This window comes from Scardinius erythrophthalmus (assembly GCF_964197995.2).
Source record: "Scardinius erythrophthalmus genome assembly, contig: HAP1_SCAFFOLD_43, whole genome shotgun sequence".
NCBI lineage: Eukaryota > Metazoa > Chordata > Actinopteri > Cypriniformes > Leuciscidae > Scardinius > Scardinius erythrophthalmus.
In genome coordinates this window covers 1,123,551-1,138,097 of record NW_028296545.1, presented here as the reverse complement: position 1 = coordinate 1,138,097, position 14,547 = coordinate 1,123,551, and the positions used below count along the sequence as shown (strand labels likewise).

The 14,547-nt window shown below is 37.8% G+C and overlaps 1 protein-coding gene across 5 annotated transcripts; it reads left to right on the top strand.

Annotated features, from left to right (window-relative positions):
* Positions 1-455: 455 nt before the first annotated feature.
* LOC308686212 (uncharacterized protein) lies at positions 456-14,055 on the top strand. Of its 5 annotated transcripts, none has more exons than XM_081394582.1 (11): positions 456-548; positions 1,250-1,365; positions 2,152-2,217; positions 2,329-2,409; positions 3,689-3,742; positions 4,509-4,574; positions 4,686-4,766; positions 7,025-7,078; positions 8,391-8,489; positions 11,900-11,978; positions 12,737-14,048. In XM_081394582.1, exons 2-9 carry the CDS (start codon positions 1,330-1,332, stop codon positions 8,403-8,405), a joined length of 453 nt encoding a protein of 150 aa, XP_081250708.1. In that variant the 5' UTR covers positions 456-548; positions 1,250-1,329; the 3' UTR covers positions 8,406-8,489; positions 11,900-11,978; positions 12,737-14,048. The 5 variants fall into 5 exon arrangements, with proteins under 5 accessions (XP_081250708.1, XP_081250709.1, XP_081250707.1 ...); XM_081394583.1 differs by having other exon boundaries at positions 11,900-11,943; positions 12,737-12,749; XM_081394581.1 differs by having other exon boundaries at positions 11,900-14,055.
* The last annotated feature ends 492 nt before the right edge of the window (positions 14,056-14,547 follow it).

Below are 14,547 nucleotides of genomic sequence, written 5' to 3'. Positions count from 1 at the left end.
GCCATGTCCTTACATACCACAAAACCCTGAAATTTTACCATACACAGTGTATCCCTGATTTCGAGAGTGCGCCCCTGTAGCCAGGTCCTGGTATTACACCCGTGTCATCAAAAATTTGCATCTTTCACACAAGTGTATTATTTGGGGCCTGTGATTGGTCAGATCGATACCGCTAGGCGGGAAATCGCGAAAACAAGATGGCGCCAATGGGCGGAGCTTCAATCAGCTTTAGTGATTGGTCAGATCGGTACCGGTAGGCGGGAGATCGCGAAAACAAGATGGCGCCAGTGGGCGGAGCTTCAATCAGCTTTAAAATGTGTAGCAACTAATGCAAAATACTAATTATTTAAGTATTTTTGCCTGTAATTTATTAATTGTGCATTAAATATATGATAAATAAATAAATAAAATCCCGTTTATATTATGATAAGTACAACGTAATCAGAGGTGTAGTCATTCGTCGTCACGTCATTTCCTGTTTGGACTGGACAAACTCTGCACCTGAGAAGACATCTGTGGACCTGATGAAGGCAACTGTTATCCAAAAGGTAAGTTATAATGTTGTTTAATTGCTTCTCTAATAGCACGTGGGTCCGGTTGGCTTGTTTGTGCATGTTCTGTATGCTCTTCGCTGCTCGTTTTACAGTTAGAAAGCAGCTAGCGCGTGATGCTAACCGTGCTAGCGGACCTATAAGTTAGTGATTCTGTTTACAGACTGACATGAGGGAATCAGCGATGCTTGTCATTTTAAACTCGTTTTCGATTGCACTATATTTGTAACTGCTACCTTTTCTGATCTCATAAAATAGTCTAGCCATCATAATAACGCGTTGGCATGACTAACGTTTCAGTATGTGAAGGGGAGGCTATTTCACCCAGTACAGTATCCTGATATGCTACTGTTAATATTACTACAGTTATGCTTGCTTTAAACACATTAAGACACAAATATGTGCTCTTATTACTCCTGACTATAATAAAATATAGGCTACTCTGAATATTATTAGAACTCTGTTTGATTCAGTCTTATTAATACTGTCACTATTATTGCCTATAATATTAATTGTGAATGAAATCTATGAATGAATAGTTATTATCAATTAACATATTCCTTAAATATCATATAATAAAGTATTAAAATAACTTGAATGCTGTTTACCATAATTGATCAATTTATTTAAAACAAGCTTTTTGAATAATAGGTCAAATGAAATGCAATGGTCGTGAGAGTCTTTTTCTATGCGCGCAGACACATGGGATGATGGCTGAAGTGAGTCAGTGAAGGAGAAGATCAAGATCTGGAAGAGGGCATGCCGTTTACAGACACAGATGAGCTCCAGGGCAGATTCAGCAATCATTATAAAGGTGAGTTCAGGGTTTCCATGCATAAGCAGTGCCATGCGACCAGTGCTCCTCAGAAACAGATTATTTGCCACAGTTATCAGTCACTGAATTATGATTGTGTGTGTAAGAAGTGAGTCACGATCACTTACTGTACATCTAGCACAGGCACAATGTCTCGTATCACTCTCATACATACACACACTTGAACTCAGTGCCGTCCAAATGTATCTAGTTACCAGTGTCCCAGTAAATCTAGTGTCCTCATAGACCAGTATTCTGTCAAACTTACACAACACACTCAGTCAAAGTCAAACATCAGGAACATGCTCTTATGATGTCCTCATAAAACTGTGTCCTCATAGACCAGGATTCTGTCAAACTTACACAACACACTGAGATTCTTCTGTCAAGTCAAACATCAGGAACATGCTCTTATGATGTCCTCATAAAAGGGTGTCCTCATAAAACTGGTGTAAAGCTACACACAACCTGACACACTGTAATGAAAACACATGTAATGTGATGCATAAAAGCCGTGAACATTACCTTGTGGTAGCATTTAAATATTGAAATATTGATTTGAAAACTTTAACTTTGTAATCTTGTATATTATCTCAAATCAGTATTTCATGTGCAAATATTTATTGATAGGTAGCTGTGTATCAGGACCCTTATTATCCTGTCAGTTTATTTTGTATTAATTACTGACTGACTGTACATTATCCTTTATATATTCCATTTATAATGCTTTTTTTAAACTCTTAGGTGAAGTGTTTCTGTATGTAACGCTTAATTTCATATTCTCAGATGAGCCATAAGAGCCAGTGGTCATCAGACAGTGATTGTGCTGCTCTGACTGTGGGTCTAGACGAGGTAAGTGAGAGTTGTGCTGGAAGAGAACGAGCAAACGAAGCAGAGACATCTGTGAGATCTAGTGTTCACACATTTACACCACTGTTTCATGTCTAATGTTATGTTTTGTAGACTCTCAGTGAGGTTGAACCCTCCACTCTCGAAATGAAGAGTCCGTCCCCGTCCCAGTCAGAAGCCAGAGATGTACAGAAGGTATTGTTTTTTTGGAAATTAAATTAGGGATACAGCGATATGAACATTTGGGCCGATAACTGATCATTCTTTATATTCGAAAGCCGATATCTGATATATTAGCCGATGAATCTAAATCCAAAATTTGATATACTTTGAAAGCCTGATTACAAAAACGAAACGCACATCATTTAAAGCCAATGTCCCAAACACTTCAACATAAATCAAACATAATAGTACAGTGGCCTAATGTAAGATTCCTTAACTTTTAAAATGAATTTTACATTCATATTTCCAACTTTCTTTATAAAAAAATGACAACACTTTACAAAAAGGTTTCATCTTGTTAGTATTAGTTAACATGTACTAACAATGAATGAACAATACTTCTACAGGATTTACTTAACGTTTATCTTAACGTTAATCTCAACATTTTCCAAGACATTTTAGGATCCAGTGTTGTATCTGTTAATTTAATGCACTGTGAACGAACATGAACTCACATATTTTATTAACTCACATTAACAAAAGTTTTTCAATATGAAAAGCAATTTCACCAGATGTCTTGAATAGCTCTATTTGGAAATAATTAATCATTCTAGAATGATTGGTGTGATTTTGTAGGGGTTTGCATCTGCATAGAAAATAATAAATTGCAAGCAGAGATAAAAAAAATGAACAAAGATGTGAAATAAACAATGCCTCATATATTCCAGGTAAGTCTAACAGCATTTAGGTACAGAACTTGAGTAATCAACTGTAAAATAACACGGCAGAGTCTTTACATAGCCTGACTTCACAGAGGCCTGTACTGCAATGTCACTACCACAGATGGGTATGAATGATAAAGCAATACATTGTGCAGCCCTACAAGTTAATGTTCATGACTTTAATGCATCACATTACATGCATGTTCATTACAGTGTGTCAAGTGTGTGTGTGTCTTACACCTGTTTTATGAGGACACCGTTTTATGAGGACATCATAAGAGCAATGTTCTGATGTTTGACTTGACTGGAGAATCTCAGTGTGTTGTGTAAGTTTGACAGAATCCTGGTCTATGAGGACACTAGATTTACCGGGACACACATATGGAATATTAGGATCGATACTGATAACCCATAATTCACAGCTCATTGTGGCTAATACCAATAGCGAAAACTATTTGTGCTTGTCAGATTAAATATAATCATTGAAGAAGTTGGTAAAAAATAGCAACCTCTGTTTGGCTTTCAATAAGTGATACTAAAATTATTATTTATTTGTCTTTTTTATATATTTTTACTACTTTTTTTTTCAGATGATAACTCTGAAGAATCAGATGAAACCTGAACAAGATACAGCAACTCTAAAGGTATCCAATAAGTTAATGTAATAACTCTGTTTCCTCAGAAACAGATTATTTGCCACAGTTATCAGTCACTGAATTATGATTGTGTGTGTAAGAAGTGAGTCACGATCACTTACTGTACATCTAGCACAGGCGCAATGTCTCGTATCACTCTCATACATACACACACTTGAACTCAGTGCCGTCCAAATGTATCTAGTTACCAGTGTCCCAGTAAATCTAGTGTCCTCATAGACCAGTATTCTGTCAAACTTACACAACACACTCAGTCAAAGTCAAACATCAGGATCATTTTCTTATGATGTCCTCATAAAACTGTGTCCTCATAGACCAGGATTCTGTCAAACTTACACAACACACTGAGATTCTTCTGTCAAGTCAAACATCAGGAACCTGTTCTTATGATGTCCTCATAAAACGGTGTCCTCATAAAACTGGTGTAAAGCTACACACAACCTGACACACTGTAATGAAAACACATGTAATGTGATGCATAAAAGCCGTGAACATTACCTTGTGGTAGCATTTAAATATTGATTTGAAAACTTTAACTATTTTGTAATCTTGTATATTATCTCAAATCAGTATTTCATGTGCAAATATTTATTGATAGGTAGCTGTGTATCAGGACCCTTATTATCCTGTCAGTTTATTTTGTATTAATTACTGACTGACTGTACATTATCCTTTATATATTCCATTTATAATGCTTTTTTTAAACTCTTAGGTGAAGTGTTTCTGTATGTAACGCTTAATTTCATATTCTCAGATGAGCCATAAGAGCCAGTGGTCATCAGACAGTGATTGTGCTGCTCTGACTGTGGGACTAGACAAGGTAAGTGAGAGTTGTGCTGGAAGAGAACGAGCAAACGAAGCAGAGACATCTGTGAGATCTAGTGTTCACACATTTACACCACTGTTTCATGTCTAATGTTATGTTTTGTAGACTCTCAGTGAGGTTGAACCCTCCACTCTCGAAATGAAGAGTCCGTCCCCGTCCCAGTCAGAGGCCAGAGATGTACAGAAGGTATTGTTTTTTTGGAAATTAAATTAGGGATACAGCGATATGAACATTTGGGCCGATAACTGATCATTCTTTATATTCGAAAGCCGATATCTGATATATTAGCCGATGAATCTAAATCCAAAATTTGATATACTTTGAAAGCCTGATTACAAAAACGAAACGCACATCATTTAAAGTCGGCATGAAATCAAATTTGACAAATCTTCTTTTTATATGTAATATTGTAGTGTTTATTATAAATGATTTATCTGTGCACTTCATTATTTTTTCAAAATTCATGTACCCTTATAATCTTTAATCAAATACATTACCCTTCCCTCCCCCCTCGAAAACGACCTCTCTTCTCTTTTGGTCATGTGCCATGGCGAAAGGGTGCGGCCAGAGCCCATGAGGGTGCGGCTATCGGTGTTTGTCTCGTTTCGCGGGAGGCTCATATAAATATGGTCTGATTCCTGCCTGAAAATTTAGCTGCTTGTCCTTGTTCTCGTCGCTGGGCTCCTCAATAAAAAAATCCTTCATGTGAGGGTAACGGTGGGGGAGTCCGGTGGAGAGAAATCCTCCACAACTGAATGTAAACTGGCATTCAAATCTGCCTCCATTTTGTTTGCAACGCCCAACCTCCAACGATCCAATCAATTCCCGAAGGACGAAATCAAGCCCCGCCCTACATTTTTTTCTAATTTCAGAAGCAGTTTCACTCGGATATACATCACAACAAGGAAAAAATGACAATCTCAACTTCCATTTCATGCCGACTTTAAAGCCAATGTCCCAAACACTTCAACATAAATCAAACATATACAGTAGTGGCCTAGTTTGAACCAGTGTAAGGTTTCTTAGCTTCTAAAATAAATTTTACATTCATATTTCCAACTTTCTTTATAAAAAAATGGCAATACTTTATAAAAAGGTTTCATCTTGTTAGTATTAGTTAACATGAACTAACAATGAATGAACAATACTTCTACATGATTTACTTAATGTTTATCTTACTTAACGTTAATCTCAACATTTTCCAAGACATTTTAGGATCCAGTGTTGTATCTGTTAATTTAATGCACTGTGAACTAACATGAACTCACATATTTTATTAACTCACATTAACAAAAGTTTTTCTCTGTTAGTTCATGTTAGTTAATGCAATAACATATGTATTGTGAAGTTTTACCAAAACATCTATTGCCTTAATAATAATAATAATAATAATAAATCAAATGAAATTAAAATGTTATTAGACAACATTAAACTTAAAATGAAATGGCCTAAAGAGCTGAAGGAACACCCCTAAACCTGAGGCTTTGTTAGATGGTTTTAGCTCAACGGAACACAACCTATATATGATAAATTAGATATTTATACAAAATAAACACAATATTACAACTTATACTTGCACAAAATCATGCACAGATTAACTTGAGCTATTATTAATAGTAATCAACTATTACATAGTGAAACTCCTGTTGTGGATGCGCTCCTCCCAGGACAACACGCTGAAACACAGCAACTAAACCCAAAGAATTCACGACGTTTTTAATGCAATAGTTTGCTCATTATAGTGTTATGTATATATGACAGTCCCAATCATAATTAATGTTTTGCTGACCACCGGTGTGGCCTACAGTGAAGTGTTTACTGTAGCACTCATTAACTCAGCCAAATGCATCCTATATGAGATAAATCAGATATATAACAAAAATAAAAAATATTACAACTTACAATTCCACAAGCGAACTCTCCCTGTAACAATGCGCTGATTTCACAGATTTGTGATTCAAACATTTCAAAACCATCACGGTGAACAGCGCACATCTGAAGCTGAAGGAAGAAATCCATTATTTATTAGTGTTAATATAGCGGCCTAATTTTCTTATCGGATTGACAACGACAACATCAATGAGCATTTATTTTCATGCATCCCTGATTGGTTATGACCATATATTTATAGGGTTTTAACTTTATACTTGATTACAACTTATGTCACAGTGTTTTAAATCTTAAGTCACTATTCATCTCATTAATTTGATCAGTATTAATACTGAGTGGTTTGAAATGTCCCATCATACCTGAATTAGTTTGGCGTCATCAGCCTTCTTTTGCTCAAGTATATCATTGATAATGTAATGTTTTAATTTTATGTTTTATGACAGTGATCAGTCAGTGTTAATGGAGTCAAGTATCTGTGCTGCTTCATTTGGAGAATCTCTGAATCCTTTGTCTCTAATAGATGTTTATTTTTTCTTTCTTTGCCTTGCTTTCAGGTGAGCCCTGAGAAGGAACAATCATCATTGGAGGATCAAGACTGTGTTGAGATGGTAATAAAAAGAGCATTGCATCATTTTAGGAAATGCTAGTCTAGAAAGAACTTTTTCACATCATCTTTGGGGCTGTTTTACACCTGGTCATTTCATTGTCAAAACAATTCCATTTACACTTGGCCACATAAATGTGTCTTCACAAAACGGACATAAATCCGATCTTCAATTCCCGCGCTATATCAGATTTAACGGTGTTCACGTCATCGAAAGCTACCGCTATGAGCAGCATTTTTTGTATCATCAGCTAATTTTAAGATCAATAGGAGAGAGAGTAGCATCAGCACTGGTAAAATCATTTATTCTCACTACTTTTAATGAAGATGACTGTGTGTTGAGCATCTGCGACTTACTTTAATTTATTTTTAGTTTGTATTTTGTGCATCAGCATGCTGAAGAGATCCTCAGCTACTCATCTGCAGTGATGCGTGTTGCAGAAGCGCTGTCATATCTCACTATAACGTGTCATATAGCCTAAAATACGCTGTCACCTGTTTATTATTTGGCATTTTTGGGAGGAGTAAAATTCATAGTGTTACCATTAATTACCTTTACTCTAGTGACTGACCACAGTCTAATCTGTCCCTCCACAGTTTGAACCAAAAGAACCGAAAATATTTTTACGCCTCATAATAACATAAATTGTCTTTGTGTTTTGCGCAATTGCTTTGGTAAAGCATCTCTCAAACATACTAAAATCAAAAGCACAATATGGCTCAATGCCCTTATCAAATCGCAAAAGACGATAAGAAAGTAAGTCTGTAGTCTGTTGTGCTGCGTGTTTCAAACTGAAGAGCACACTTTGCTCGCTCGATCAGCTCATGATCTGGCTTTTTCCATGCCTCGTTTCACAGGGAATGAATGCAGTGAACTCCATCTCTGCATGTGCCATAAGTTTAACATGCATTTGGGAACGCAACCAGCACCAGTTACTCTCTATTTTCACATTCGCATTATATCCACATTTTTTGTAGTAATACAATTTTTCAATAAGATGCGTTTATAAACCTGTTTTCACTTAAACTGCAGGTTTCTGCCAGTATAACAGCTTAAGTGAAGAAATTAAGAAAGTATTATAACCTCTTATTGTAAAATAATATACTCATTATAAAATATTAATTTTTCATTGACAGTATTAGTATATCACTGTCTAGGCGATAATTCTAATAATAGTGATCTTAGTGAAGTATTATAGTTGTTATTAATATGATTATTATTATTAAACGGTGCCATTTGTCATGTTTCATAAATGACTTCTCAATACAGGTTAAACTGAAGATGTTCTTGTTTTAAATGTCTCTTTTTCTTTAAGATGAGATCAGTATGACGGACTCTGATGCCAGTGATCCTGATGAAAGCGGTTCTGAAGGTGATGTTCCTGCTGGAGCTGCAGGCGTCTCCAGTAATGTTGGTATGTGTCAACTAATGATGGGTACACACCAAAAGATTTTACATCTTATAAGATTTTCAAAATGTGATGGACCACAAACATGAGGACAAAAAATCCTAGATTTAACCGTTTTGCTCATATAGTGTGTGGTGTGCCATGATGTGAAAAGACCGTTAGGGTTGGGTATCGTTTAAATTTTAACGATTCCGATTCTGCTTATCGAATCCGGTTCTTAACGATTCTTGGTTTCGATTCCAATATTTATTGGAGAGAAAAAAGAGAGCAAATACTTTTTTCTACCTTTTATTCTTGTTACATTTAGGCTATTACCAGTAAAACTGTGACAATGCATCTTAATTTACAATATACTGATATATATATATATATATATATATATATATATATATATATATATATATATATATATATATATATATATATATATATATAACACTTTAAGGAATTATAGACTCGACTCGTATTAATTGTCTGATGTATTTATTCATGATCTCTATTTTAAACAAAACTGGTTCTCATTTTATCCAGAATTATGCGGCTCTAGTTTGTCTTTCTTGCATGTGATACAATTCGCTGTATTTTCATCTTTTTTTGAAAAGCTTAACCAAACTTTCGAAAGTCTGCTGCGCTCCGCCATCGTAAATATAACGTACAGCGCATGTGCGGCAGGCAGGTCCTGGCAGATCAATACAACTGTAAACAAATGCTCACTGACATTCACCTCGCGCATGTGAGCATCACCAAAGTAAGGAATCGATAAGCGGAATCGAAGTGTGCGCGACTTATCGAATCCCCGGTTTTTGGCATTTTGGAACCGGTTCTAGATACCCAACCCTAAAGACCATGCAACCAGAGTCTCGACTGTTAACACTCTAGAGACCTCAGAATAAGCATGGCGGACGATATGCAGGAAGCAATTGCGATGATAGTGTTTGGAAATGTTTTACACAACACGTTGTGTAAACATTTGCGCCACAAATCAACAAGCTGATCCTCCATCTCTGCTGTCCACATCAATTTCAGTTTGTGCTGCGCCATGACTGCGTTTCTTATGCTTCCGTCTTCCTTCATCTCGCTTTTTGATTGGATATGGTTTCCTTTCACGTGATAATCTCCAGAGCATGCGCGTGTTTGTCCTCGGGCTTCCCCCCACATTTCAGGATTTCTGATCGTAAATATTCCACATGTTGAATATTTGCGATTCGCGATCAGGTCGGCTCTGACGTTCTTCCGATCAGGTTCGGACACTCTTAACACACCTCACACCAAGGGAAAATCTGATAAGATAATCTATAACCATCAAGATAATCGGGACACAGCTAGGATTTTCAGAAGGGGGAAATCAGCCCAAAATCAGCCTGATTATCTTTTGGTGTGTACCCAGCATAACAAGTTTGTGTTTATGAACATGTTTATTATTATTTTAAACCAATATATATTGTAGTGCAATTTTACGTTAGTATTTTCACCAAAGAAAAATGGTTTTAAGCCAGTTATATTCACTGAACAAAATTATAGATCTAAGTTCTAAGACTTTTTCTATGTACCCAAAAGGCCTGTTTCTCTCAAATATTGTTCACAAATCTGTCTAAATCTGTGTTAGTGAGCACTTCTCCTTTGCCGAGTTAATCCATCCATCTCACAGGTGTGGCATATCAAGATACTGATTAGACAGCATGATTATTGCACAGGTGTGCCTTAGGCTGTCCACAATAAAAGGCCACTCTAAAATGTGCAGTTTTATCACACAGCACAATGCCACAGATGTTGCAAGTTTTGAGGGAGCGTGCAATTGGCATGCTGACAGCAGGAATGTCCACCTGCTGTTGCCCGTGAATTGAATGTTCATTTCTCTACCATAGCCGTCTCCAAAGGCTTTTCAGAGAATTTGGCAGTACATCCAACCGGCCTCACAACCGCAGACCGTGTGTAACCACACCAGCCCAGGACTTCCATATCCAGCATCTTCACCTCCAACACCGTTGAGGCCAGCCACCCGGACAGCTGCTGCAACAATCGGTTTGCATAACCAAAGAATTTCTGCACAAACTGTCAAAAACCGTCTCAGGGAAGCTCATCTGCATGCTCATCGTCCTCATCGGGGTCTCGACCTGCAGTTGGTCGTTGTAAACGACCTGCGTGGGCAAATGCTCACATTCGATGGCGTCTGGCACTTTGGAGAGGTGTTCTCTTCACGGATGAATACCGGTTTTCACTGTACAGGGCAGATGGTAGACAGCGTGTATGGCGTCATGTGGGTGAGCGGTTTGCTGATGTCAACGTTGGGAATCGAGTGGCCCATGGTGGGGTTATGGTATGTGCAGGCGTATGTTATAGACAACCAACGCAGGTGCATTTTATTGATGGCACTTTGAATGCACAGAGATACCGTGATGAGATCCTAAGGCCCATTGTTGTGCCATTCATCCACAACCATCACCTCATGTTGCAGCATGATAATGCACGGCCCTATTCTGCAAAGATCTGTACACAATTCCTGGAAGCTGAAAACATCCCAGTTCTTGCAGGGCCAGCATACTAACGGACATGTCACCCATTGAGCATGTTTGGGATGCTCTGAATCGGCGTATACGACAGCGTGTTCCAGGTCCTGCCAATATCCAACACAGCCATTGAAGAGGAGTGGACCAACATTCCACAGGCCACAATCAACAACCTGATCAACTCTATGCGAAGGAGATGTGTTGCACTGCGTGAGGCAAATGATGGTCACACCAGATAATGACTTGTTTCCAGACCCCCTGAGACCACACAAAACTGCACATTTTAGAGTGGCCTTTTATTGTGGCCAGCCTAAGGCACACCTGTGCAATCATCATGCTGTCTAATCAGTATCTTGATATGCCACACCTGTGAGGTGGATGGATTATCTCGGCAAAGGAGAAGTGCTCACTAACACAGATTTAGACAGATTTGTGAACAATATTTGAGAGAAATAGGCCTTTTGTGTACATAGAAAAAGTCTTAGAACTTTTAGTTCAGCTCATGAAAAATGGGGGCAAAAACAAAAGCGTTTAGAATTGTTCATAGTGTATGTATATATATATCATACTATAGTGTGCCAGTAGATAATATCAAATTACATTTCTAAACATTCCTTTTGCCATTAATTGTAAAAATCAGTTATCAATAATCAGATATTATTATAAATAACAATTTTTCTAGAACAAAATGAATGGAATCAGTACCAAACCAATAAGTTTATCATGTTCATGTTGGTCAAAAACTTTGAAAAGGAGATGTTTAACACAACATTCCATCTCCAGAATAATGTTTTGAATGTCATTTGAAATGTAATTTTTAGAGATCAGATGTATAACCAGTTTTAAGTTCTAGATGCAGGTTTGAGTTACATCTGAGTTTCTGATCTGTCTATAACTGATTTCCTACAGGTGTTCAGAAGATGCCTATCGAGAAACCACTGAAGTTCCTCAAGGTACCTGAGGTTTAAATCTGAATATGACTACCATTGTAAGTACATGAGCTCTCATATAGTTAGAGTTTACTAAAGCATGTATTCTTCTGTACAGAGAATGAACATGAGGCAGGAATTGAAAACCTTGTGGAAAGGACAAAAAGTGTGCTGGTCAAATGCTGAAGTTACAACTGTAATTGAACATTTTAAGGCACATACACTCACCTAAAGGATTATTAGGAACACCATAGTAATACTGTGTTTGACCCCCTTTCGCCTTCAGAACTGCCTTAATTCTACGTGGCATTGATTCAACAAGGTGCTGAAAGCATTCTTTAGAAATGTTGGCCCATATTGATAGGATAGCATCTTGCAGTTGATGGAGATTTGTGGGATGCACATCCAGGGCACGAAGCTCCCGTTCCACCACATCCCAAAGATGCTCTATTGGGTTGAGATCTGGTGACTGTGGGGGCCATTTTAGTACAGTGAACTCATTGTCATGTTCAAGAAACCAATTTAAAATGATTCGAGCTTTGTGACATGGTGCATTATCCTGCTGGAAGTAGCCATCAGAGGATGGGTACATGGTGGTCATAAAGGGATGGACATGGTCAGAAACAATGCTCAGGTAGGCCGTGGCATTTAAACGATGCCCAATTGGCACTAAGGGGCCTAAAGTGTGCCAAGAAAACACCCCCCACACCATTACACCACCACCACCAGCCTGCACAGTGGTAACAAGGCATGATGGATCCATGTTCTCATTCTGTTTACGCCAAATTCTGACTCTACCATCTGAATGTCTCAACAGAAATCAAGACTCATCAGACCAGGCAACATTTTTCCAGTCTTCAACTGTCCAATTTTGGTGAGCTCGTGCAAATTGTAGCCTCTTTTTCCTATTTGTAGTGGAGATGAGTGGTACCCGGTGGGGTCTTCTGCTGTTGTAGCCCATCCGCCTCAAGGTTGTGCGTGTTCTGGCTTCACAAATGCTTTGCTGCATACTTCGGTTGTAACGAGTGGTTATTTCAGTCAAAGTTGCTCTTCTATCAGCTTGAATCAGTCGGCCCATTCTCCTCTGACCTCTAGCATCAACAAGGCATTTTCGCCCACGGGACTGCCGCATACTGGATGCTTTTCCCTTTTCACACCATTCTTTGTAAACCCTAGAAATGGTTGTGCGTGAAAATCCCAGTAACTGAGCAGATTGTGAAATACTCAGACCGGCCCGTCTAGCACCAACAACCATGCCACGCTCAAAATTGCTTAAATCACCTTTCTTTCCCATTCTGACATTCAGTTTGGAGTTCAGGAGATTGTCTTGACCAGGACCACACCCCTAAATGCATTGAAGCAGCTGCCATGTGATTGGTTGATTAGATAATTGCATTAATGAGAAATTGAACAGGTGTTCCTAATAATCCTTTAGGTGAGTGTATAACCAAAGAAAAACTGGCCACACTGACTGAATGCCAGCAGTGTAAGACCGCTGAGGATCCTTTCCGTGGGTTTTCAATTTCTGCCTCACTCTCATTCTCTGTACAGAATAATACATGCTTTAGTAATCTCTAAACACATGAGAGCTTTTGTACTTACAATGATAGTTGTATTCTAATGACACTATACTCTTCTAGAGCTGATGTACAGCCCAAACTAACTTTGTTGAATACTTTTCCTGTTATCTCTGTAATTCTGCTTTGAAACTTGACAATTCTGTTTACATTTTCTGGAAATAACAGAATTGTCTTTAGGTAAACCGTCCCTTGTAAGTCGGTTTCTCTACATGTTGCAGCATTTATTGCATGTTGAGTGAGTTCATTTTATACATTTCAAAGCCTGTTTAATGACGTCTTTAAATTGTGCCTGTTTCCAAGGGCTGTTTTGTCAATCTTTTCGAAGTTTTGAATGGTTCATCTGCTTGTCATTTTAATATGTCAAAACAGTAATGATACTGTATGCTTTCTGAAAGATCACACAGTTGTGCAAGTTTTATTGACCATGTTTTTAAGTTTGTGGATGTCACTTTCCCCTTAAAATGGTATGTCATGATTGTATTACATGGTAAAACTGAAAAAACTCAATGTTTATGATGATATTATTGAAGTCATAATTAAAGCACTTCTAAAACACCTCTGTCCCTGTAATGTTGCAAGTTGTTTTGTGTATTGTATTTGAGATCCGGTACTCTTAAATCACCTTAGTCTTGGTAATACACCGTGTTGTCAGGTTTGTGTGTGTGTGTGGGCATGTACCATTAAACACACTCGTCCTTATAATGTTGGATTATGCAGTTGTGTATTGTGTTTAAGATCCAGTCCTCTTAAATCACCTTAGTCTTGGTAATACACTGTGTTGTCAGGTTTGTGTGTGTGTGTGGTCATGTACCAGTAAAACACATTGGTCCCTGTAATCCACTGAAATGACATATTTAGTGTATTGTAAAAAGAGTGTCCTCATAATCAAGTCGGGCCCCAAAAATCACAATTATGTCATAGGCGGGAACATTTTAGGATGGGCGGGAATGTCCTTGTGTACCACCAAAATATCATATGGTAATATTTTCTGTTCTGTTGTGTGTATAGAACATTTGAAGTCAGATTTGTGATCTGCAGATTAAAACAA

What these genes read in the sequence shown, in the direction of transcription:
- LOC308686212 (XM_081394580.1), top strand. Translation starts at nt 1,330, where the DNA reads ATGAGCTCCAGGGCAGATTCAGCAATCATTATAAAG. An exon ending in AAGATACAGCAACTCTAAAG is followed by an intron (nt 3,743 to 4,508) that starts GTATCCAATAAG and finishes TCATATTCTCAG; the next exon opens with ATGAGCCATAAGAGCCAGTG. An exon ending in AGGCCAGAGATGTACAGAAG is followed by an intron (nt 4,767 to 7,024) that starts GTATTGTTTTTT and finishes CCTTGCTTTCAG; the next exon opens with GTGAGCCCTGAGAAGGAACA.